We start from the raw sequence: 24126 nt of genomic DNA, 5'->3' as shown, positions 1-24126 counted from the left end.
GGGCACGATGGGGCGAGGACGCCCGAGGGAGACGTCGCACAAGAGGGCAGCGCCCGCGCCGTCGAACGGCACCTCGGTGACGCGGAGGCCCGTGACGGCGGTCCGCAAGGCCTGGACGTCGCGGTCAGCGGCCTGGTCCGCTGCCATCCGGGCATAGTTGATGCCGAGGTGGACTGCGTGGGCGACGGCCCGGGAAAGGCATTCCGCCACCGGGTTGTCCTTCCCCGCGACGTGCTGGATGTCCGTCGTGTACTCGGACATGGCCGAAAGGTGACGCTGCTTCCGGGCCGACCACGGCTCGGTGACCTTGCCCATCGCGAAGATCAGCGGCTTGTGGTCGACGAAGGCCGTGAACGCACGGCCCTCGAGCAGATGGCGGAAGTGCCTGACTGCCAAGTGAAGCCCGAGCAACTCGCGGTCGAAGGTACTGTAACGGCGTTCGGGTGGGCGAAGCTGCCGGCTAAAGAACGCCAGTGGTTGCCAAGCTCCACGCACCCATTGCTCGTGCACCGCGCCCACCGCCTAGTCCGAGGCATCGGTGGTGAGGGCGATCGGTGCATCGGGCGCCGGGTGCGTGAGCATGGTGGCGTTAGCCAAGGCGAGGTTCGCGCCAGTGAACGCCGTGTCCATCTGCTCGGTCCAGGTAACGTCGCCTTTGCCCGGCTTACCTCGGAGAGCTTCGTGCAGGGGGCGCAGGAGCTGGGCGATACGGGGCAGGAACCGATGGTAAAAGTTCACCATGCCCAGGAACTCCTGCAGCCCTCTGATCGTGCGGGGGCACGGAAACCCCTTCACCGCCTCCACCTTGGCCAGCAGGGGGACGGCTCCGTGCCTGGTGACACGGTGCCCCAGAAAATCGGTTATGGCGGCGCCGAACCGGCACTTTGCGGGGTTCACAATCAGGCCATGCTGGCCCAGGCGTTCGAAGAGCGTGCGGAGGTGGCGTAGGTGCTCTTCGCGGGACGCGCTGGCGACGAGGATATCGTCCAGATAGACGTAGACAAAATCCAAGTCGCGCAGGACGCTGTCCATCAGTCGCTGGAACGCCTGAGCCGCATTCTTCAGACCGAAGGGCATGCGCAGGAACTCGAAGAGTCCGAATGGCGTGATGACCGCCGTCTTCGGGACGTCCTCCAGCCTGACGGGGACCTGATGGTAGCCGCGTATGAGGTCCACCTTCGAGAAGAAGGACATGCCCGCCAAACGGGCGGAAAAGTCCTGAATGTGGGGGACGGGGTAGCGGTCGGGAGTCGTGGCGTCATTGAGACGGCGATAGTCCCCGCACGGTCACCATCCCCCGCCGGGCTTCGGCACGATGTGCAGCGGCGACGCCCAAGCACTCTCTGAGCGCCGAACGATGCCGAGTCGCTCCAGGGTAGCGAACGCCGCTTTTGCCACCGCCAGCTGCGTCGGCTCGAGGCGGCGTGCCCGGGCGTAGACCGGTGGCCCGACGGTGGGGATGTGATGGGCCACCCCGTGCTTGACGGCCCCCGCCGAGAAGGTGGGCCGCGTGAGGGCCGGGAAGCCGGCGAGGAGGCGGGTGAATGCGTCCGCTGCCGGAAGCGTACAGACCAACGTGGCCGGAACCGAACCGTTCGGCAAGCCGCTTGGCAAGCCGCTCGTTGAGCTGCTCGACGAGCTGGGCAACGCACAAGCGAGCGAGCTGAACGTCTCGGCCTGGACAAGACGTCTGCGCTTGACGTCGACCAGGAGCCCATTAGTGCACAGGAAGTCCGTGCCAAGCAGTGCCATGGGCACGTCGGCGGTGACGAACGTCCATCGGAAAACCTGCCCTCCGAACCGCAGAGAGAGGCAGCGTTTTCCGTACGTACGGATGGGCGTCCCGTTCGCGGCAAGCAGCGCGGGGCCCCCACCCGCGGCGTGCTTGTCTGACATGCCGGCGGGAACGACACTCACCTGCGCTCCCGGGTCGCACAGGTAACGGCGCCCGGAGAAGGTGTCCGTTATGAACAGCAGGCTGCTCGAATGGCCGGCGCTCATCGCCATTATTGAGCGCCGGCCCGGGCGTTTCCGGACCTGTTGAAGGAGCATGGCGGATGACACTGCCGAGCTTCGTGGCCGAACTTGGCGTGGAACCAGCACCAGGTGGTGGAGCTGGAGGAGCGCGGCTGGCTCCGCCAGGCCGGTGGAGTTGGCGGGTTTCCCCGCGGTGGCGGTTTTCGCCGCGGCGGTGGGCGGGGCGTGGCGGCGGTCACGAGGTGCGTATCAGCATGCTGCGTATGCTGTATAAGCTGACGCTGTGGATCAGCAGCATCAGCAGCATCAGCAGCATCAGCCACGAGGGCCGTGACGGCCACGCCGACTCTCGCCCGCGTGTCCGAAGCGGCGAAGTACTTGTCCGCCTCGGCTGCCAATGCTCGGGGTTCCGTTAGCCCGGTCCCGGCCAACGCGAGGTGAACCTGCGCTGGAAGTTGGCGACGGAAAAGCGCCCGGAATAGAGAACCGGGGGCTTCGTCGCCCAACAGTGACAGCATATGGTCCATTCGGACCGACGGCCGCGTGTCACCGAGCTCGGGGAGATCCAGGAGGCGGTCGGCCCATGCGTCGTCCGTGAGGCCGAACGTGGCTAGGAGTAGCCGCTTGAGTGCCTCGTACTTGTGGCCGTCCGGTGGGTGGCGAAGGACGGACACAACTCGAGCGGCCGTGCCGGGCCCGAGGGAGGCGACGACGTGGCAATAGCGCGTGTCATCGCCGGTGAGGCGCCGAAGCTGAAATTGGGCTTCGGCCTGGACGAACCAGACTTCGGCCTGAGCCTCCCATAATTCGGGAAGTTTGATGAAGTTGGCCATGGCAATGGTGTCGCGTGTGGAAGGATCGCCCCGGCAGATCCAATGTCGAGGGGGTCACCAGTAAAGCGCGGCGTTACGCGCGCTGCTTGCGAGCAAGGAGGAAGCGGACAAGCGGTAACTTATAAGCGTCTTTATTTCAGGAGCTCACTGTAACACTAGCCAGCTCTGGGCTGCGCGCCCCGTGTATATCCTCAGGCCACACCTACCCCTCGGGCGTGGCCCTCACCCACTTGGTGCGCGGAATGATGTCACCACGCCAGTGGGCTTTTGTGTCCGCCTCAGTACGTTGATTGATGAAATTGTTAATATCCCGGCACAAACCAAAGGCAATGTTTTGAAAACCTCTTTAAATTTGCCCTGGCTGAAGGAAGTTTTCCTTTTCATTTTAAGACTCTATCTCATTATACTTTTCATATGGTTTTCTGCTCATGTTCAACCATAGCATACGATGACGTAAGGACTGTTTTATTTGTGGAAATGTAATGATCAGCTGTTTGATGTCCCACTGTGCTGCCAGGACATCAGTATTTCCCATTTTGCATCATTAGGCTCTTTGGTGGTTAAACTGCCTTCGGATGATCTGTTATGTTTGGAAAGAAAGATTGCATATGAAAATTACATAAAAGTTTCTGTCTCTCCTCTCTCTCCTTTCTCTCTCTCCTCCCTCTTTCTCTCCCTCCCCTCCTCTCTCCCTCTTTCTATCCCCCTTTCCCCCCTATCCCTCTCTCTCTTTCTCTCCCCCATCTCTCTTCCTTCCCTCCTCTCTCCTCCTCCCCCACCCCCGTCTCTCTCTCTCTCCCCCTTTTCCCTCCCTTCCCCCCCCCTCTCTCTCTCCATTCCCTCCTCTCTCTGTCCTGCCACTTCTTTGTCTCACCATCTCCCTCTCCCTCTCCCCTCTCTCTTTCAATCCTCTTTCTCTCTTTCAATCCTCTCTTTCTCTCTTTCAATCCTCTATTTCTCTCTTTCAATCCTCTTTTCCTCTCCTTCTCTCTTTCTCCCTTTCAATCCTCTCTTTCTCTCTTTCAATCCTCTCTCCCTCTGTCTCTGTCTCTCCCTCTGTCTCACCCTCTGTCTCTGTCTCTCCCTCTGTCTCTGTCTCTCCCTCTGTCTCTCCCTCTGTCTCGCCCTCTGTCTCTGTCTCTCCCTCTGTCTCTCCCTCTGTCTCGCCCTCTGTCTCTGTCTCTCCCTCGGTCTCTCCCTCTGTCTCTGTCTCTCCCTCTGTCTCTCCCTCTGTCTCTGTCTCTCCCTCTGTCTCTCTCTCTGTCTCTCCCTCTGTCTCTCCGTCTCTGTCTCTCCCTCTGTCTCTGTCTCTCCCCCTCTCTCTGGCTCTCCCTCTGTCTCTCCATCTCTCTCTCTCTCTCTCTCTCTCTCTCTCCCTCTCTCTCTCCCTCTCTCTCTCCCTCTCTCTCTCCCTCTCTCTCTCTCTCCCTCTCCCTCTCTCTCTCTCCCTCTCTCTCTCTCCCTCTCTCTCTCCCTCTCTCTCTCCCTCTCCCTCTCTCAATTTTTCGCTTAATTTAATTAAATGCTTAATTTGCTCTTGATGTGTTCATAGCTCTTGCATGAGCATTTCCTTTAAAATTGTTTGTGGTTTTTGTTTGTGTCTTCACCTTTGGTTTGTAAAATTTTTATACTTGCTGGTTTCCTTTAAATATCCTTTGCTCCTTTTTGTGAATTCATGATCCTTACGAAATGTTTATTTAAACTGGTTGCTTTGCTTACAACCGCTTTGTGGAATGGCTTTGTATTTTTATAATAAAAGGGCACAAAAGTCTCTCTCTCCCTCTCTCTGTCTCTGTCTCTGTCTCTCTCTGTCTCTCTCTCTATCTCTCTCTCTCCCTCTGTCTCTCTCTCTCTCTCTCTATCTCTGTCTCTATCTCTGTCTCTCTCTGTCTCTGTCTCTCTCTCTCTCTGTCTCTCTCTCTCTCTCTCTCTCCCTCTCTCCCTCTGTCTCTCTCTCTCTGTCTCTCTCTCTCTCTCTCTCTCTCTCTCTCCCTCTGTCTCTGTCTCTGTCTCTCTCTGTCTCTCTCTCTATCTCTCTCTCTCCCTCTGTCTCTCTCTCTATCTCTGTCTCTCTCTGTCTGTCTCTCTCTGTCTCTCTCTCTCTCTCTCTCTCTCTCTCTCTCTCTCTTTCTCTTTCTATTTCTCTGTCTCTGTCTCTGTCTCTGTCTCTCTCTATCATCATCAATTTGACTTTGCAATCCTATTTTTTTCGTTTTCTCTTTCATCATTAGTGTATATTTTTTCTGCAGGACTTTCATGCACAAGGTCAAAACAAATAGTTTGCATAGCTTTCTCTACTGGCCATTTCCGCATAAATGTGTTTCCAAAAGTGTTTTTAATCCATCCGTGAAATAGCCAAATAAACATGTTTTTCTTCTCATGAATCCAATGGCGTGACACAGGCAGGATAAGCTATTGGGGAACACAACTTGGCTATCCTCGGCATGCACACCACAAGAAATGCCTTACTTTGTACGAATATTGTTTTGTGTGTGATTGCTCATGGTACAACTTTAAGGCTTTGAGTGTTTTTAGATTTAGCTGGAACCCAAAATCCATGTCAAGCATTGTTGCCCATTACGCAAGAAAACTGAAATTTGGAAGTACATTCCACTCGTAAATCCACTTATCTTATCCTCACAAAGGTGTATACATTTCTTATTGTGATATTTTGTGGGGCACACTTGCCAGAAGTAAAAAAAAAAAATAATGTAATCAACAAAATATTCAGCTCATTTTGTCGAATGTATGATTATTATTTTTAAACAGTCGCTATACTGCTGTTTAACACTAAACTGAAAGACATTTACTGATTTAGAGGAAACCTGACGCACTTGAGGCATCATATGCTTATCGCGTCCCCCAATGAGAAACGGCTCCTAGCTGTCTTGACTTGCCAGGCCTCTAATTAGGCCTCTAGCTCAGCCCGCAATGATCTTTAGCTAATAAAGGTGCTTAAATGAGTCTTTATGCAAGAATGATGTATCCCGTTGCCTGTCCAATTTTTCTCTCAATCAGATTATATGTGGACTCTATAGGGATTGTTTATAACATATCTTGGAGCATCAAATGTGATTTATCCCAGCCATGGTTTCAAGAGTGATGTGCGATATTGCCCCTGACACCCTTTGTTCCAATTGTGACCTTTATTCAACGCGTAACCCAATTCTTAACTGCCTGGTGTTGGCTTAACAGTTAGGCTGCGGGATTGAGTCCTGAGTTCAAATCCCGGTCGGTCGTTGAATTAACACCAGGTGGGTTGACTCGACCAACTATTTTTGAGATCAACATAGGCCAAAAGGTCAACAACCTTTTCGAATTTCTAAAATCCTCAGTTTTCATGCGATTGACTTGAAATGTGAATAAGATTTGCATATCAGCGAACTGAATTCAACCACAAACTATTTTTGAGATCACCATAGGCCAAAAGGTCAACATAGGCCAAAGATCAACAACATTTTCAAATTTCTAAAATCCTCAATTGTCATCTGATTGACTTGAAATTTGAATAGGATTTGCATATCAGCTAACTGAATTCAACCACCAATTATATTTGAGGTCAACAACAACAACAACATGCATTTTAAGGCCATTTTCCCTGCAAGAGCGGGGGTTAGCCTTGCGGTCCCCATGACAATCTTCTCCATCTTGCCCTATTTTCTGCATCTCCCCTTGTTAACCCCCTTGCCCGCATTTCTTCTTCCACCATCTTTAGCCAAGTCTTTCTCGGTCTTCCCCGTCCTCTACTTCCTTCTACATTCATTTCCATCACTCTTCTCAACCAGTCACTTTCATCCTTCCTCAACACATGACCAAACCATCTCAACCTGTTCCTCTTCACAGCATCAATCACAGGCTCTATTCCCATCATCTTTCGCAATTCATCATTTGTCTTCCTCTCTCTCAACGACACTCCGCACATCCACCGAACATTTGAGGTCAACATAGGCCATATTTCTAAAATTGTCAATTTTCATCCGATTAACTTAAAATTTGAAGACGATTTGCATATCAGGTCACTGAATTCTACCACCAATTATTTTTGAGGTCAAAAGGATGCTCTACTGAGTGCCATTCTACTTTGTTCTCTTTTGCCAAGTGCCACTCAATGAGTGATTTTTCATATTTACTTCAATGTGCATTCTTTTCGTTTACTGTTTGCATGATGCAACCTGGAACTTTGAGAGAGTGATCAGTGGGTTATGTCATCCGAACCTTCCAGGACTTATTTTATGAATTGATTCCATTTTGCTTGCAGTTATATAGTGCTTGGGATAGTAGGAATATTGCTCAGATCTTTCCTAAGGAATCTTCATGCCACATGATAAAACTAAAGCCACTATTCTGAAAAAAAAATAATAAATGCTCCAACCTCTTGGATATCGAAAGGCCAAACATTTTGGCCAGCCACACAGACAAACCTTGCCTCGGCTAGCCTGTATCAGGATTGAAGTCTTTATCAGGACAATCCCTCCAGATAAGCAGAAATGGAGATAGGCTAAGTCGGATGACAATGGACAGGCTATCTATGTATGTTATTAGACCACGTGATGATTAACCAATTACAATTGGAAACTAATCAACCAATGGCAAGTCTGTACTCCCAGCAACACTGACGTAGCACCTATTAAAGGGGTACACTATGATTTTTCAACCACCATTGCTTTTGCAATGTTATAATAACATAATAAAGAACGATCATTGTTCACTTTGTCTATGTTCTTCTCCCATCTGTGCATCACTGGTGCAACCTGGAACAAGTGGTCCATAAGCGATTATGCACAAGTGGTCCATAAGCTTATGGCAAGGCCATAGTCTCCTCAGTGAGGGGAATTTGGTTCTTCCCATGCGCCATACTTCCAAATTCCACCTGCTGGCCAGCCTGGGGGTTGCAGCCAAATGTTGATGCTATCTTAATGGGAATGTGGCCAGCTCTTATACCATATTTGGCAATGACAAACCTTTTGGCATGGTTACTTTCAAAGGCTTTACAATGCTCTCTGATGCGTTGGGTCAAGGTTCTTCTTGTCTCACATGTATTCAGCTCTGCAGACCAAGGCACCCCTCCTGAGGAGATATATATATACATACATACACACAGTCACGTGAAAAAGTAAGAACACCCCATGTAAAGTTTTGACTTTTTCAACATATTTCAACATACAGCTATTTGATCTTCATTTCAACAATATTGATAGATAAAGGTGATATAATATAACAAATATCATGAAACATGTACATTTTGTAGTCCATTGTATAATTTAAATAAACATAAATGCAAATTTCGCATGTGGAAAAAGTAAGTACACCCTTGGCTCTAATAGGTGGTATTGCCCCCTTTGGCAGAACAAACCTCAAGTAGGCGTTTCTTATAACTGTCTACCAGTCTCTGACATTATAACTGTCTACCATATATATATATATATATACACACCAGTATAGGTTCCATTGTCTTGTATCACATGATGACCTGCAGTGAGCAGACGGAGTCTGTATCGACTGACTTTCATTCGAGGATATTTCTGTTTACATAATTTTTCTGACTGTTTTGTGTTTATTCCTGGGATATTGGCTTAGAGGTGCATTAGTTTGCAAAATTTCAGCCTTCTACCCTATCTCGGAGGTACTAAACATTTATATCGGGTACTAAAATGGCCTAGCTCAGAATATTCCCGGATTATAATCCGGGCAAGCCCAGACTCTAATATACCCAGGAGGAGGAGGAAGGGGTGAGTTGGGAGGGGGTGGAAAGTCTCGGGGCATAACTAGTCATCGGTTATAATATTAACTATGACCTAGCTGTTACACGCATATTGGCATGTCTGCAGTGATGATGCAACGCAATTTTTTGTTCACTCAATATTTTTGTCCCTGCTGCCTTTTCTGATTCTCTTTCTTGTGTCTGTCTTGTTTGTGGAATAACACATGCCTAGCCTTGCATTAACGAGGCAGCAAAGAGTGTAGTGTGTGGAGAAAGAGAATTAGTATGAGTTACAAGCTATGTAAACTAGCGTCCTGGAGGGTAAATGCGAGACAACTACACCATCCTGAAGTGTATATAGAAAGAACAGATGTTCTGGCCTCAGGTCCAAAATAGTGTATTTAAGCATTTCAAAACAATGGTCCAAAGAAGGTTACCAAGTTCGTGCCAGCTTACATATGTTTTGCTAAGTTTGTGCCATCATACGTGGACTATCATTAATATTGAGACCCTATGTACAATGTTGTTTTTCTCGAAGTTTCATCACCAACATATTTTTCTCGCACATTTTTTTCCTGAAATTGTTGGCTTCCCACCACTTCTTGGATACATTTTTGAGTTCTTGCAGCTGTTGCTATTTTCTCCGTTCTAAAGACGATGTAATCCCCGTTGGCGCCAAATCATGGCTATTTACCCTGCTTGGTGTACAATTCTTCTCCAAATTGCTGCCTTAACTTGTCTTACCGGTGAGCAGAGGGACCAATTCTCTGACGCTTGGTGTTCGTGAAATTGTGGTGTTTTTCTGTGATGTAGATAGTTAATTGTTGATGTTGCCGTAACAATTAATTCCCTTGAGGATCGTTTTCTTCTTTACTTTTCATTGGGAACATTCATTAATCTGTTTGGCAGAAAGTATGAGACAGGGTTGGAGGCGTCAAGGGGTTTGTTGTTTGTGACCGACAAAAATGTGGTCATTAAAATCACCATTTTTACCATATAAATAAAGATGTGCAGTACTACAGTAGTTCGTCTGACTGGGGTGCGCAGGGTTAGTGGCCTTGTCTTTGAGCTGCGTAGTCTTTGAGTTCAATTCCAGAACTGACTACAAATTGTCGAATTGGTGATTTGCAGGCATGTCGTTGCATCACAAAGTGTCACCTCTTCGTGGATCTTAAGCGTGGCGCTTCATATTCTTGCGTTAGTTGGTGGATGCTGAAGATCCGAGGTAGTCTTTAGTAAGCATGTGAGGTTTCACCAGAGTTTTGAACAATTTGCAAATTCCTGCCTTAACTTAGAACAGGAGAGGGATGCGGATCACCATTGAAACAGAGCATGGTGCCCCAAAGATCTGAGAGATGATGAGATTGCTGATGATGATGATGAATTAGCCACTTTTAGGGTGTACTTGTATACTAGAGAAGTTGTCTTCTGGCATTCTGACTTTTGATTGCCTCATTACTTTAAAACCTTTCCTTATCTACAACAACCTGGGGCCACCAGTTTGATGGAAAGGCTACATTTATTAAGTATCCTTCAGGGAATGAAGGAATAATGGAATTATTTAATCTCAGTTGTATTGAATGTGAGAAAGACAAAGAAACTCATTTTCCTGGAATTAATCTTGATGTGTTTTGTGTGCAGAGACCTTCCAGGCAGTAGTTCGTGGGAATGGCTTCTCTCATGCTCGTGACACTGAGCAAGTCTTGTGCAGCTTCAAGGTCAACGACAGCAGCACGATCAGTGAGTGAAAGCAAAAATGGTGATCACAGGATTGGTTGTTCCTGCCAAGATGAGTGAGTCGTTTATCATGTGTTTTTGTCGATCTGATTTTGCTGATCTGAGCGAAATTGGAATGTGAGCTTAATTCCACTTGTATCATAGTTCACTGGAAGCGGGAGACCCACTTTGGTCTTTTTTTTTTCCAAGAAAACAAACAAGTAAAACGGGTCTTAAGCCCTCGGTGCACTTGCCTTATTGAAATGCAGGCCTTGCTAAAAATGCACACGAATGGTTTGTAAAGAAAGACGGTCCTGTACCCCGAATAACTTTCTGTATAATAAGCAAGATTAGGCTTTGTGCACTCTATAATAAATAGTGTGATATTGTTACATTTTACACCTTTTTGGTGTTTTATAGATTGATAAATGCATCAGCGGAGCAGAAAAACCTAATCTTTCAAACATAATCTGCATTTACTTCAAAGTAGGCCGAAGATGGACCCTGGTTTTTATGATTCTTTTATTCCAAGAAGCAGCACGTGAGGGGTTCTATCAGGACAAACCAAAGTTTGTCCACTGGGAATATTTGTTTTACTGCTGAAACAGTTGTAGTTTCCTTACAGTTTATCTTTGGAACTGACATCACATCTCTCATGATCTCAATAAAGTTTGAGGTTTTGATGTTTGCTCGACAACATATTGCATGTTGCAGGCAAATGTGCACATTTGACCAGCTCTGTAATTGTCAGGTAGATAAAGAGGTTTAGTTTATTGTCTTTAAATAGGTAATCCAGTGGTAAAATTTAAAATGAGAACAATTCTTGCACATAGTCCACATTTTACAATCTTTAAAGAATTTCATTGCACTTGTCGATTGTTTTGCCACACGCATAGTGCAAAGTGATGTTAAGCAACAATGGCAGGAAACTTCGGTTTTTCATTTTTTTTGTCGACAGATTTGAAAACTTTTATTTAATTTCAATTTAATTATATGCTTGAGCACTGTAGAACACAAATGAGCTTGTTTGTCCAGCCACAAACCTTCATCATGACTTGTTAAAGAGATGCCACATAGTCAGGCTCAGTTTTATTTTTTTGTATACAAGATCGAGGCTCGTGAAAGAGCGAACATTAATCACACAAAAAGTCAAACCGACACATAAAACATATAATAAGGGGAGCGGTCGACAAGATGGGGAGAGGGGGAAGGACACACACACACAACATTTGAGAGCAGGGACATCGACAGAACTGTGGGAGGGAGAGGGCTTGGGGGGAGGTGGGAGAGGTATAAAACACATGGACACTGCGAGGACTTCCAGGAAAGAAGTTGGAATTTCAAAAAAGACGATCTGGGGTGAATTAGTGGGAGTAGAAAAGATCAAGGTTTTGGATGGGGGAAGATAAGAGATGGTGGTGAACAGCTGTTTTAAAGACCTGGAGGGAGGAGTGGTATTGAAGAGAGTGAGGGAGTTTGTTCCAGAGGCGAGAGAAAAGAGAAATGAAAGAGTGAAGGTGAATAGAGAGTATTGATTTTGGCAGTTTGACCATAAGAGGGTTGCTTGCAGATCTTGTGCGACCTGCAGGAATATTTGGGGGACAGAGCACAGAGAGAGCTGGGGGAGCAAGGCCGGAGAGGAGTCGGTAGAAGACAGAAAGACCACCAACCTGCCCGCGGTGATTAAGTGAAAGGCCCTCGGAGTTAGGTTCATCGCGGGAGATTCCAATGATTCTGAAAGCTTTGGTTTCAACAGCGTGAAGCCGAGCTAGGTGTGAGGCAGGAGCACCGGTCCAGAGGGGAGAACAGTATTCCATTGAGCTGCGGATGAAAGCCTTGTATGTGGTGAGGAGCTCAGGTGTGCCAAGGAAGGACCTCACACGACGGAGGATGCCCAGTCAGCGACTGGCTTTGGTGGCCAGCTTGGAAATGTGGTTTTCCCAGGAAAGATCATGGCAGATAGTGAGACCCAAAAGCTTGAGCGACAGAACTTATTGGAGAGGATTGTTGAGAAAGTAGATGGGAGGGTGGTCCAGTCGGTCTTTTCGGAGAGACATAGTAAGAGTGTGAGATTTGTCAGGTTTAGATCCAATCAGGTTTAGTACAGAGACAGCAAACATCACTTGGGACAAGATGGAGATTAGCCAACCCACATGGAGCACGTGCCCTCTTTTGATACATGTCCATACAATAACCAGCACAGACTGGCGATTGGGTAAAATGTCACACCATTTTATGGTTGGTTGTTCTCAGTTGTATTGTTGCACCATTTTATGGCATCTCGACCAATCAGATTTGCCCCTCGTGCTCTCAGTGTGGTGGAATATCGAGATTCAGACAAAATTGCATCTCACGATTGGAAACGTACTCGTGCTCGAAAATAAACATTGTGCTCATAAACGCAAAGCAAGAGATAAAAAGACACTTCCCATATGCTTTTTTTCTCAAGACTGCACCGGGTAAGGTGTTCTATGAACTCTCTAGTTTTTACAAGAAAACGATGGCAATGGATGGCAATGTTTTTTGTGGACGACCATATGACCTTGACTTCCAATATTTAGTGATATAGTGAAAATTAAGAAAATGTGTGCCCATCTACAATCTATCCATAAAACTCAACATCATGAAAATCATAGAATTATTCAAGTTATAATCAAAAAGGTGTTTTTTGTTAATTTGGTCACAATATGAAAAAAGTATGTCAAGCACACAAAACAAATATCAAGTGCACAACTTAAGTGCAGGTACACTATTATGATGCAAGGACATCTTGGAAAGCCAAGCATTCTTTGAGATTTCGCATTGGCAAAATTGAGCGGACAAAAAATGTGTTATTTTTTATCAGACTGCCATTCGGCCTTGACCTTTAACCCAGAGCGATATGATGTAAATTAAACATAAAAACAAATTGCCCTAGTCTATCTAGAGAGGGCAATTTCGTTCTGATCGAGTTTTGGTGGAAATGTTAGAATATATATAATTAGGTCATGACCTGAAACATTAGGTCAAGATCAAAAAATTATGTCAACAACGCAAATTTTCTATTCAAATTATTGATGCAAAATTTAATACCGAAGGTCCCAGCCGGCTCTGAGATACAGCTTGGAAATTGATATAGTTCAGAAATTGGGAGCACAGGAAGAAACTAGAACGGCACTCAGTAGAGAGCATACCTCCGCCTGGTTGGCCATATCACTCAATGGTGAAGAATCACTTAAGAAATTCTAGTCGCCGGATCCGAATCCGGATCTTCACTAAAATCTAATCATTTCGTCCTTGTCACATGCGGTACCTCTCTGCCAAATTTCGGCCGAATCCGTCCACAACTTTCTGAGATTTTTTTTTCACAAACGGACAGGCAGACAGGGGTGAAAACATAACCTCCATCCACATTTGGTGGCGGAGGTTAAAAAAAAAAAAAAACACCCAAATGGTGATTTAGTACTCCTTGGGGTCGAATAAACTCTGGGGTAACATTAAAAATTGGTGGTGCTAATTTTAAAAACAAACCCAACAACAGCTTTCAGCCTCCTCATATCCCACAGGGGAGGTGTAAATATTGTTTCAATTTTTTTTTCTTTTCCGCAGTGAAATCTGGAAAACACCCTGTATTTTATATGCATGGATAACAAGGACATTATTCAGCAGGAAAAATACCTTGAAACAGCAGTAACCAATGTTGAATAGACGTACTCTGATGAACATACAAATAATGGAGGACAAAACCTATTACGATAGTTTGAATGGAAAGTCTACCCAGTTGATTGGTTACAAAAATACACCAGCACAATATGTATGGCTGTGTGCACCCTGTGTAACCAGGGAGACAGTCGTTCGTTGTTTTCACATCTGCAGGACATCTGGGAATGTGCGACTAGACAACAGCAGGATGACCTTCTTCCCTGATGATTCAGGTGGAAGTTTGTCAGATGAGAAAAGCAAACCACAGGCAGTTTGTCATCAGCTTGGTGTAAACAAAGTGTTGCAGCAGTGCCTCAAAGTTACACACATATGTCCGAAACCTGTTTCAAAATACTTTACAGGGTCTTCTGATATGGTCTTCAGAACTCTTAGCAAACAAAGTCCATAACCCCAAACTTTGTGGTTTCATGGTTAGAGCGTCCATTCTGAGTCTGGGAGGTCGGTGGTTCGAACCCCTGCCAAGTCATACCAAAGATTTAAAAAATTGTACATGCTGTTCCTTGCTTGAAGGTCAGCATTAAAAAAGGTAGTGCATGGACAAACAACCATAAGTTGGCAATCGTAGCACAGGCTTTGATGGGACTAATGAACTCCTGCGTTGATGTTCCTCGTGTCTAAATAGCTGCCTTTGTCGTTATTCCATGTATGCAAATTCAAACAGAATTGGAAAATAATGTCCGGTTTGGGGCGCAGACTGACGAATAACCTGCTCTCATCACAAGGCTGCAACCTGGAAATCTTCGAAATCACAATGTGTCACATAAAATGTGACAATGTGACAATAAAATGTCACAAAAAGAATCACAAAGAAGACTAAATAAATAAAAGCGAGATGAAAGAAAACTAAACATTTATTTTCAAGTTTGCGTGTTCGTCACCAGACCTCCCCCCTCCCCCATATAAAGAAACCCACAATATTTTTTCCTTCTGAATGTTTGCAAGTTATGTGTGAGTCAAATGGTCTTGCACTTCAATACGTATGTGAAGTCATAAACATCCATTTCACAACATGGATTAGCAGAAGAATCGAAGGCCATACTTTATATTCGGCCTTTATTGTCAGAACCTTGCCAAGACAGAACTGATGTCCAAGTCTTCCAAGAAAACCTAAATACTTGAGGCAGATGTCATTACGTTGGTGTGCACACGTCAAAATAAAATAAATAAATAAATGCCACATCGGTATTTTTTTGTTGACGACTTTCATAAGTTATACTACTGTTGCCACAAAATGCATATTATAAGATAAGACAAAATATGCTGCATTTGCTGGAGAGCTTGAGATTGAAAGCCATAACTTGTATTGGCAAGATTGCTAATTTGCCTGGTGCTTAAATCCCACAAAAGGCCATTATTAACCTCTCAGCTTTCATTAACACTGAATGAACCTGTAAAATGGCCGCTGACATGAAATTTTTACTTTTGTGAAAAAACATGATTTTGATCAGTTATGAATGTAAAATTCAGCCCATTGGAGAATATAGGAAGGACTTTTCATCAACTATGAAAATGGATCCCATGACTTTGTAATAATTTGAATAAAGGTAATGGGCCAGTAGTTTAGAGGATCTGTTTTGTGCTCTTTTGTATCACTAGGGCATGCCCGTACTATATATATATCTAAAATTATATCCCCCCCCTCTATTTACATGAAATGGTTTGGTCCATTCGCAAAGCCAAAGCGAACGGCTTGCGAGTACGGTGACAATCCCCCCCCCCTCTATTTACATGAAATAGTTTGGTCCATTCGCAAAGCCAAAGCGAACGGCTTGCGAGTACGGTGACAATCCCCCCCCCCCCCTCTATTTACATGAAATGGTTTGGTCCATTCGCAAAGCCAAAGCGAACGGCTTGCGGAGTTTGGTAAATAAATCGCCATAGCTCGGTAACTACTTGTCCGATTAATATGAAACCTTGAAAAGGCACATCCTCGGGTCCCCAGCAATATACCTGGCAAGTTTCAAGTATATCGGACCCGTGGTTGTTGAGAAACAGCGGTCACAGACAAACGACACACACACATACACACACACATACACACACACATACACACACACATACACACACACATACACACACACATACACACAGAGATTACTGGAATTATAGATAGATGAGTGTATGTTGGCTGATTTACATGTGCATGGAAGTTGGCCAAGGCAGACTATAGATTAAACAGAGGAGAAAGAGGATATTCAAGAGCTGCAGAGCACATTTTAAAAATGCAGATGTTGGTGCCATCTGTGTACATCATCTAGAGTAGGAATCTAGTGATGCTAAAAACCTCCCCACATTCTCAGGTGAGAAGGACTATCTCAGAGCAGTCAGATGAGAGCAAATAAGGTAGAGACAGGTAGTAAATGGTTGAGTTTGGGAGAATTGGAATCAAATACAGAGCTGAGTCATTCGGCTTTTCACCTACAGCGTTAGCTGTGGTGCCTTTGAAAGTGAGCGAATGGTTGGAGTGGAAGCATACACAAGAGTCAAGCTTAACAGGATGCTACCAAGACTTTGAGAAAGGAGACAGGTTTATGGGTTCAACCTTTATGTTGGCCAGATGTTGTTTCCTAGGTATCCTTGGTCTCTGCTAAGAAAAGAGAGAAAGTTGGGGTGGATGGTTATACATTGGCCCCTGTTGAGAGGTATATAATATACAGTCACGTGAAAAAGTAAGTAACTTTTTGAAAAAGTAAGTAACCCCTTGAAAACTTGCCCATCACCCCTCCCCTCCAAATCCACCCCCTTGCCCCTCCCCTCCAAATCTTCCCCATCACCCATCTCTTTCAAATATTCCCCCTTGCCCCTCCCCTCCAAATCTTCCCCATCACCCATCCCTTTCAAATCTTCCCCCTTGCCCCTCCCCTCCAAATCTTCCCCATCACCCATCCCTTTCAGATCTCCCCCCTTGCCCCTTCCCTCCTAAACTCCCCCCACACCCCTCCCCTCCGAGACCCTCCCTCAATCCTCTCCTCCTAGACTCCCCTCTCACCCCTCCTCCTCAAAGCGTACTCCCTGCTTCTTCCCCCTTCCAACTTTCACCTTCATCTCCCTCAACCTTCTGCCTCACTCTTCCCCCTCCTCAAATAACACCTCACTACGCCTCACCCAATCACCATCAAACCTTTTGTCCACCCCATTCTTCCCTTTCTCTAAGCTATTCTGAAATCTCTGACACACCTTCAACAGCTCTCCCTACCTCTTCCTCCTCTTCCACATCTTACCCTACCGCTCCCCCCCCCCCTGTTCTGTATCCGATGCTCCCCCTTCCTCTTCTTTAACAGTATGGACCTCAAACATCCGGGGCCTTCGCTCAAACTTGACTGATCTCTCCATACAGGTTGCTTCTGATAAACCAGACGTGATCTGCTTAACAGAAACTTTCCTCCTTCATGATGTCTCTGATTCCTTGGTATCCCTCCCAGGTTACTCCCTCCTCCGGTATGATAATCATAATAATAATAATAATAATAATAATAATTCATTTATTTTGTATAGCGCTTTTCATGAAGCCCAAAGGCGCTTTGACAGAGTGAAAAACATAATGCATAACAAAACATGAAAACAACAATTGCAAAAAGACAAGAATCAATAGGGAAATATTTAAAGCAAAAGGAGGGAGAAGGAGAAGTGATAGTCAGGGGTTAAATGCTGTGGGTTGAATGTTGAATGCAGTGCTGAACAGGTGGGTCTTTAGTGATGTTTTGAATGTGGTGAGTGAGGAGGAGTCTCTGATGGTGTGAGGTAGTGAGTTCCAGAGGGTGGGAGCAATGATAGACCTGAGCCTCGTCCTGGAGGGGGGGGGGGGGGTGGGGGGTTGCTATCTTTATAAAAAACTCTCTTCCTCACTCGCCCTGCACTGCCCTCTCTCCACCTCACCCCCAGGAATACCTTTGGCTACGGCTTCCCCTTCGCTCCCACCTTTTGTTCATATGTGTGTTGTACCATCCACCAAACAGTGATGACTCCATCTACATCTCGCTGTCTGATAATATGTACCAACTTCGATCTACTCATCCCAACTCTCTCTTCCTCATATGTGGTGATTTCAATTGTCACCATGCCAGTTGGCTGGGTGTGGGTACCTCTCTCACCAGCCATGGCTCTTCAGCAAAGGACTTCTGTGACTCACTGGGACTGACACAATCTGTCAATTTCCTGACCCAGATCTCAGTCAACGGAGCTTCTTCTCTTCTGGACTTGGTTATGACTAACTTCCCTGAAAATGTCTGCTGCTCTTCTTCTGCTCCAATCGGCTCATCTGATCATGTGCTTGTTAAAGTGGACATCTCTCTGACCATTCTCAGAGAGCCTCCTCAGCGTCGACGAGTCTGGCATTTCACTCAGGCCAACTGGCACGGTCTTCAAGCAGCCAGCAATCATCTGGACTGGTCTCCCATCTCTACCGCCTCTGACATCAACTCATCCTGGGAATTCTTCCAAAGTAAATTGCTCAAACTCATGCACAGATTTATCCCATCTCATCTTCAGTTGTCATACCCTTTCTCCCGTCCATGGTACAGGGAATCCTGTGGTGAGGCTATTGCCCAGAAACAACTTGCTTTCGTCTCCTGGAAAGCATATCCAACGGAAGGAAATCTCATTTCCTTTCACAAAGCCCGAAACAAGTGTGTGTCCACCCTCAGGAGAGCCAGGAAACAATATCTCTCCGTTCTCAGGACAGAACTCTCTTATCTGTCTCCCTCTTCCAAATCCTGGTGGCGTCTGGTCAAATCTGTTTCTGGTGTTTGTTCCCCCTCCATCCCCTCCCTCACCTCAAACGGCCACACGGCTGACTCCGCACGTGAAAAAGCTGAATGCCTCAACTCTGTGTTTGCCTCTAAATCTTGTGACCCAAACCCATCCCTCTCTGTACCCACCATACCCAGTCGTACCCAGCTGCTCCTGGACTCTGTGTCCTTTCCTCCTGACAAGGTGGAAAAGTTTCTGTCAACCCTCGACTCTGATTCTGCAACTGGACCTGACGGCATCAGCCCACGGGTCCTAAAATCTTGTTCTTCCGCTCTTTCACTCCCTCTCTCTGTTCTCTTCACCCTCTCTTTTGCTCAAGGTCATCTGCCACCTGCTTGGAAATCTGCCAACATCACCGCTTTGCACAAAAAAGGTGCAAAAACAGATCCCAGCAACTACAGACCAATCAGCCTTCTCCCAATTATCAGCAAAGTCATGGAATCCATCATTGCTTCAGATATGAAATCTTTCCTCTTCTCCAATGGCTTGATCTCTGACCATCAATTTGGTTTCAGACCTGGTCACTCTACTCTGGACATGCTGCTTCTGCTTTCTCAACAATGGATGGAGGTCCTCAATGCCAAACAGGAAATTAGAGCTGTCTCCCTTGACATATCACGTGCCTTCGATACGGTCTGGCACCCCACTCTGCTCACCAAACTCTCCTCTTTTGGTATCCATGGAAATCTCCACGCATGGCTGGCGGACTTCCTCTCTAGTCGTAGTCAACGTGTGGCCCTGAATGGGTTTCTCTCATCTCCTCTTCCTGTTCAGGCTGGAGTTCCCCAAGGCAGTGATCTGGGCCCTGTGCTTTTTCTGGTCTTCATCAATGATCTCTCTGACTCTCTTGAAAATCCTCTCTATCTCTTTGCTGATGACTCTACTCTCTGTCGCTGCATTCTTCATCCCTCAGATCGGCAGTCTGCAGCCTCCTCACTCTCTGCAGACCTGGACAAAATCACAGACTTAGCATACAAGTGGAACATGTCTTTCAATCCTGACAAATCTCACACTCTTACGATGTCTCTCCGAAAAGACCGACTGGACAACCCTCCCATCCACTTTCTGAATAATCCTCTCCAAGAAGTTCTGTCACTCAAGCTTTTGGGTCTCACTATCTGCCATGATCTTTCCTGGGAAAACCACATTTCAAATCTGGCCTCCAAAGCCAGTCGCCGACTGGGCATCCTCCGTCGTGCGAAGTCCTTCCTTGGCACACCTGAGCTCCTCACCATCATACAAGGCTTTCATCCGCAGCTCAATGGAATACTGCTCTCCCCCCTGGGCTGGTTCTCCTGCCTCACACCGAGCTCGTTTTCACGCTGTTGAAACCAAAGCATTCAGAATCATTGGAATCTCCCGCGATGAAGCTAACTCCAAGGGCCTCTCACTCACTCACCGCAGGCAGGTTGGTGGTCTTTCCGTCTTCTACCGACTCCTCTCTGGCCTTGCCCCCCCCCCCCCCCCCCCAGCTCTCTCTGGGCTCTGTCCAGCAAATATTCCTACAGGTCGCACAAGATCTGCCTGCAACCCTCTTATGGTTAAACTGCCAAAATCAAGACTCTCTGCTCACCTTCACTCCTTCATTCCTCTTTTCTCCCGCCTCTGGAACAAACTCCCTCACTCTCTTCAATCCCACTCCACCCTCCAGGTCTTTAAAACAGCTGTTCACCACCATCTCTTATCCTCCCCCATCCAAAACCTTGATCTTTTCTATCCCCGCTAATTTCACCCCAAATCCACTTTTTTGAAATACCAACTTCTGTCCTGGAAGTCCTTGGTGTCCTTGTGTTTTAAACTTCTCCCACCCCCCCCCCCCCCCCCACCGTTCCCACGCCCCTCCCCCCAAGCCCTCTCCCTCCCACACATCTCCCTGCTTTTAAATGTTGTGTGCTCTCAAGTGTTTGTGTGCTTCCCCGTCTCTTGTCTTCCGCTCCCTCTTTTATATATATTTTGTTTGTCTGGTTGATTTGTTTGTGAAGTAAATGTCAGCTCTTTCACGAGCCTCGATTCAGTATATGAAAAAAATAAAAAAATAAAGTACACCCCATGTAAAGTTTGGACTTTTTCAACATATTTCAACATACAGCTATTTGATCTTCATTTCAACAATATTGATAGATAAAGGTGATATAATATAACAAATATCATGAAACATTTACATTTTGTAGTCCATTGTATAATTTAAATAAACATAAATGCAAATTTCACATGTGGAAAACGTAAGTACACCCTTGGCTCTAATAGGTAGTATTGCCCCCTTTGGCAGAAACAACCTCAAGTAGGGGTTTCTTATAACTGTCTACCAGTCTCTGACATTGACTGGGAGAAATTTTTGCCCACTCCTCCATGCAGAATTCTTTCAGCTGTGCGATGTTTGAGGGGTTTCTTGCATGCACAGCTCGTTTCAAATCCCCCCACAACATCTCGATGGAATTGAGATCTGGGCTTTGACTTGGCCATTCCAGAACCCTCCATTTCTTTTTTTTCAGCCATTCCTTGGTGGATTGATTGGTATGTTTAGGGTCATTGTCATGTTGCAAGGTCCACCTTTGGTTGAGCTTCAACTCTCCGACAGATGGCCTCACATTATCCTCAAGCACCCTCTGGTACAATAAAGAATTCATAGTGGATTCAATGATGGTGAGCTGCCCAGGCCCTGATGCAGCAAAGCTGCCCCAAACCATAATATTTCCACCACCATGCTTTACAGTTGGTATCAGGTTCTTGTGGTCAAATGCTGTCTTTGGTTTTCGCCAAACATGTCTTCTGGTACTGTGGCCAAATAGCTCTACCTTTGACTCATCTGTCCAGAGCACATTGTTCCAGAAGTGCTGGTCTTTGCCCAGGTGTTCATTGGCAAACCTTAGTCTTGCCCTGATGTTCTTTCTGGACAGCAAAGGTTTCGTCTTGCCACACCTCCCATGTAGATCAAATTTGTGCAGCCTCTTTCTCATGGTAGACTCATGCACTTTGACATCAACACTGGCAAGAGCTACCTGTAGGTCCCGTGATGACATTCTGGGGTTCTTAGAGACTTCTTTCAGCATCTTGCGGTCTGCTCTCGGGCTGACCTTGCTGGGGCGGCCTGGCCTGAACAAGTTGGCAGTTGTTTGGAATCTTCCCCACTTGTAGATGATCTTCCGGACAGTCGAATGATTGATTTCAAATTGTTTGGAGATCTTTTTAAATCCCTTCCCAGACTCGTAGGAATATATAACCTCCTTTCTGAAGGCCTCAGAGAGCTCTTTTGATCTCGGCATAGTGACGCTTCACACTTCAACAACAAAAAGCAAACCAAACTAAATTTCTGAGGTTTAAATAAGACAAGTTCCTCCAAGATCCTCTCTAATGATGTTGTAATCATTTGCACCTGAGCTGGTGCACCTGATTCTAATTTTAGGTATTTGAAGTAGTGATAAATGTAGGGGTGTACTTACTTTTTCCACATGCGAAATTTGCATTTATGTTTATTTAAATTATACAATGGACTACAAAATGTAAATGTTTCATGATATTTTTTATATTATATCACCTTTATCTATCAATATTGTTGAAATGAAGATCAAATAGATGTATGTTGAAATATGTTGAAAAAGTCAAAACTTTACATGGGGTGTACTTACTTTTTCATGTGACTGTATACACACACACACACACACACACACACACACACACACACACACACACACACACACACACACACACACACACACACACACACTACATGGCCAAAAGTATGTGGACACCCAAACATCACACCCGTATGTGCTCGTCAAACATCTCATTCCAAAATCATGGCGCATTAATATGGAGTTGGTCCCCCCCCCCCCCCCCCCCTCGCTTTGCTGCTATAACAGCCTCCACTCGTCTGGGAAGGCTTTCCACTAGATGTCAGAACATTGCTGCAGGGATTTGCTTCCATTCAGTCACAAGAGCAAGAGTCAGGTTGGGAACTGATGTTGGGCGATTATGGCTGGCTCACAGTCGGCGTTCCAATCATCCCAAAGGTGTTCGATGGGGTTGAAGGCAGGGCTCAGTGCAAGCCAGTCAAGTTCTTCCACACTGATCTCGACAAACCATTTCTGTATGGACTTTGCTTTGTGCACGGGTGCATTGTCATGCTAAGGGCCTTCCCCAAACTGTTGCCACAAAGTTGGAAGCACACAATTGTCTAGAATGTCATTATATGCTTTCGCGTTAAGATTTCCCTTCACTGGAACTAAGGGGCCTAGCCCGAACCATGAAAAACAGCCCCGGACCATTATTCCTCCTCCACCCAAATTTACAGTTGGAAATATGCATTCGGTCAGGTAGTGTTCTCCTGGCATCCGCCAAACCCAGTTTCATCCATTGGACTGCCAGATGGTGAAGCGTGATTCATCATACCAGAGAACACGTTTCCACTGCTCCATAGTCCAATGGTGGCGAGCTTTAGACCACTCCAGCTGATGCTTGGCATTGCGCAAACTTCCAGTCTGCACCTACCCCTCCCCTAGGTATGTGCTGAGGGGTTCTTCCTTGAAAAAAAAAATTCAACCTAAATCTTCAACCTAAATTGCCTATAAAAATGTAATAACACAAACACAACAAATACATTTGTGCAAAATAATTGTTTGTATTATGATTGGTGTAAATCATGACAACACAGCAACTCAGGTACAGTCATTATCCTCAGCTAAAATAAGCCCGTTCCTCAGTAACAAACGAGCCAAGCTAGTACATATATATATACAGTCACGTGAAAAAGTAAGTACACCCCATGTAAAGTTTTGACTTTTTCAACACATTTCAACATACAGCTATTTGATCTTCATTTCAACAATATTGATAGATAAAGGTGATATAATATAACAAATATCATGAAACATTTACATTTTGTAGTCCATTGTATAATTTAAATAAACATAAATGCAAATTTCGCACTTGGAAAAAGTAAGTACACCCCTACATTTATCACTACTTCAAATACCTAAAATTAGAATCAGGTGCACCAGCTCAGGTGCAAATGATTAGAACATCGTTGGAGAGGATCTTGGAGGAACCTGTCTTATTTAAACCTGAGACATTTAGTTTGGTTTGCTCTTTGTTGTTGAAGTGTGCGGCGTTGACATGCCGAGATCAAAAGAGCTCTCTGAGGCCTTCAGAAAGAAGGTTATAGATGCCTACGAGTCTGGGAAGGGATTTAAAAAGATCTCCAAACAATTTGAAATCAATCATTCGACTGTCCGGAAGATCATCTACAAGTGGAGAAGATTCCAAACAACTGCCAACTTGTTCAGGCCAGGCCGCCCCAGCAAGTTCAGCCCGAGAGCAGACCGCAAGATGCTGAAAGAAGTCTCTAAGAACCCCAGAATGTCATCACGGGACCTACAGGTCGCTCTTGCCACTGTTGATGTCAAAGTGCACGAGTCTACCATTAGAAAGAGGCTGGACAAATTTGATCTA

At 45.9% G+C, this 24126-nt stretch overlaps 2 protein-coding genes across 2 annotated transcripts in view; one reads left to right on the top strand and one right to left on the bottom strand.

Annotated features, from left to right (window-relative positions):
• The window catches only part of TMA16 (translation machinery associated 16 homolog), a 437797-nt gene that overhangs the window by 302456 nt on the left and 111215 nt on the right, over positions 1-24126 (bottom strand). The window lies entirely within an intron of this gene.
• The window catches only part of ANTXR1 (ANTXR cell adhesion molecule 1), a 91139-nt gene that overhangs the window by 49090 nt on the left and 17923 nt on the right, over positions 1-24126 (top strand). Inside the window, exon 10 of the mRNA XM_068113089.2 lies at positions 10153-10251. Coding sequence (XP_067969190.2) covers positions 10153-10251 — 99 coding nt within the window. The remainder of the gene's footprint in view (positions 1-10152; positions 10252-24126) is intronic.

Source organism: Myxine glutinosa, chromosome 4 (assembly GCF_964187855.1).
Source record: "Myxine glutinosa chromosome 4, kmMyxGlut1.1, whole genome shotgun sequence".
In the NCBI taxonomy this organism is placed as follows: domain Eukaryota; kingdom Metazoa; phylum Chordata; class Myxini; order Myxiniformes; family Myxinidae; genus Myxine; species Myxine glutinosa.
This window is presented reverse-complemented; position numbering and strand designations above follow the sequence as displayed.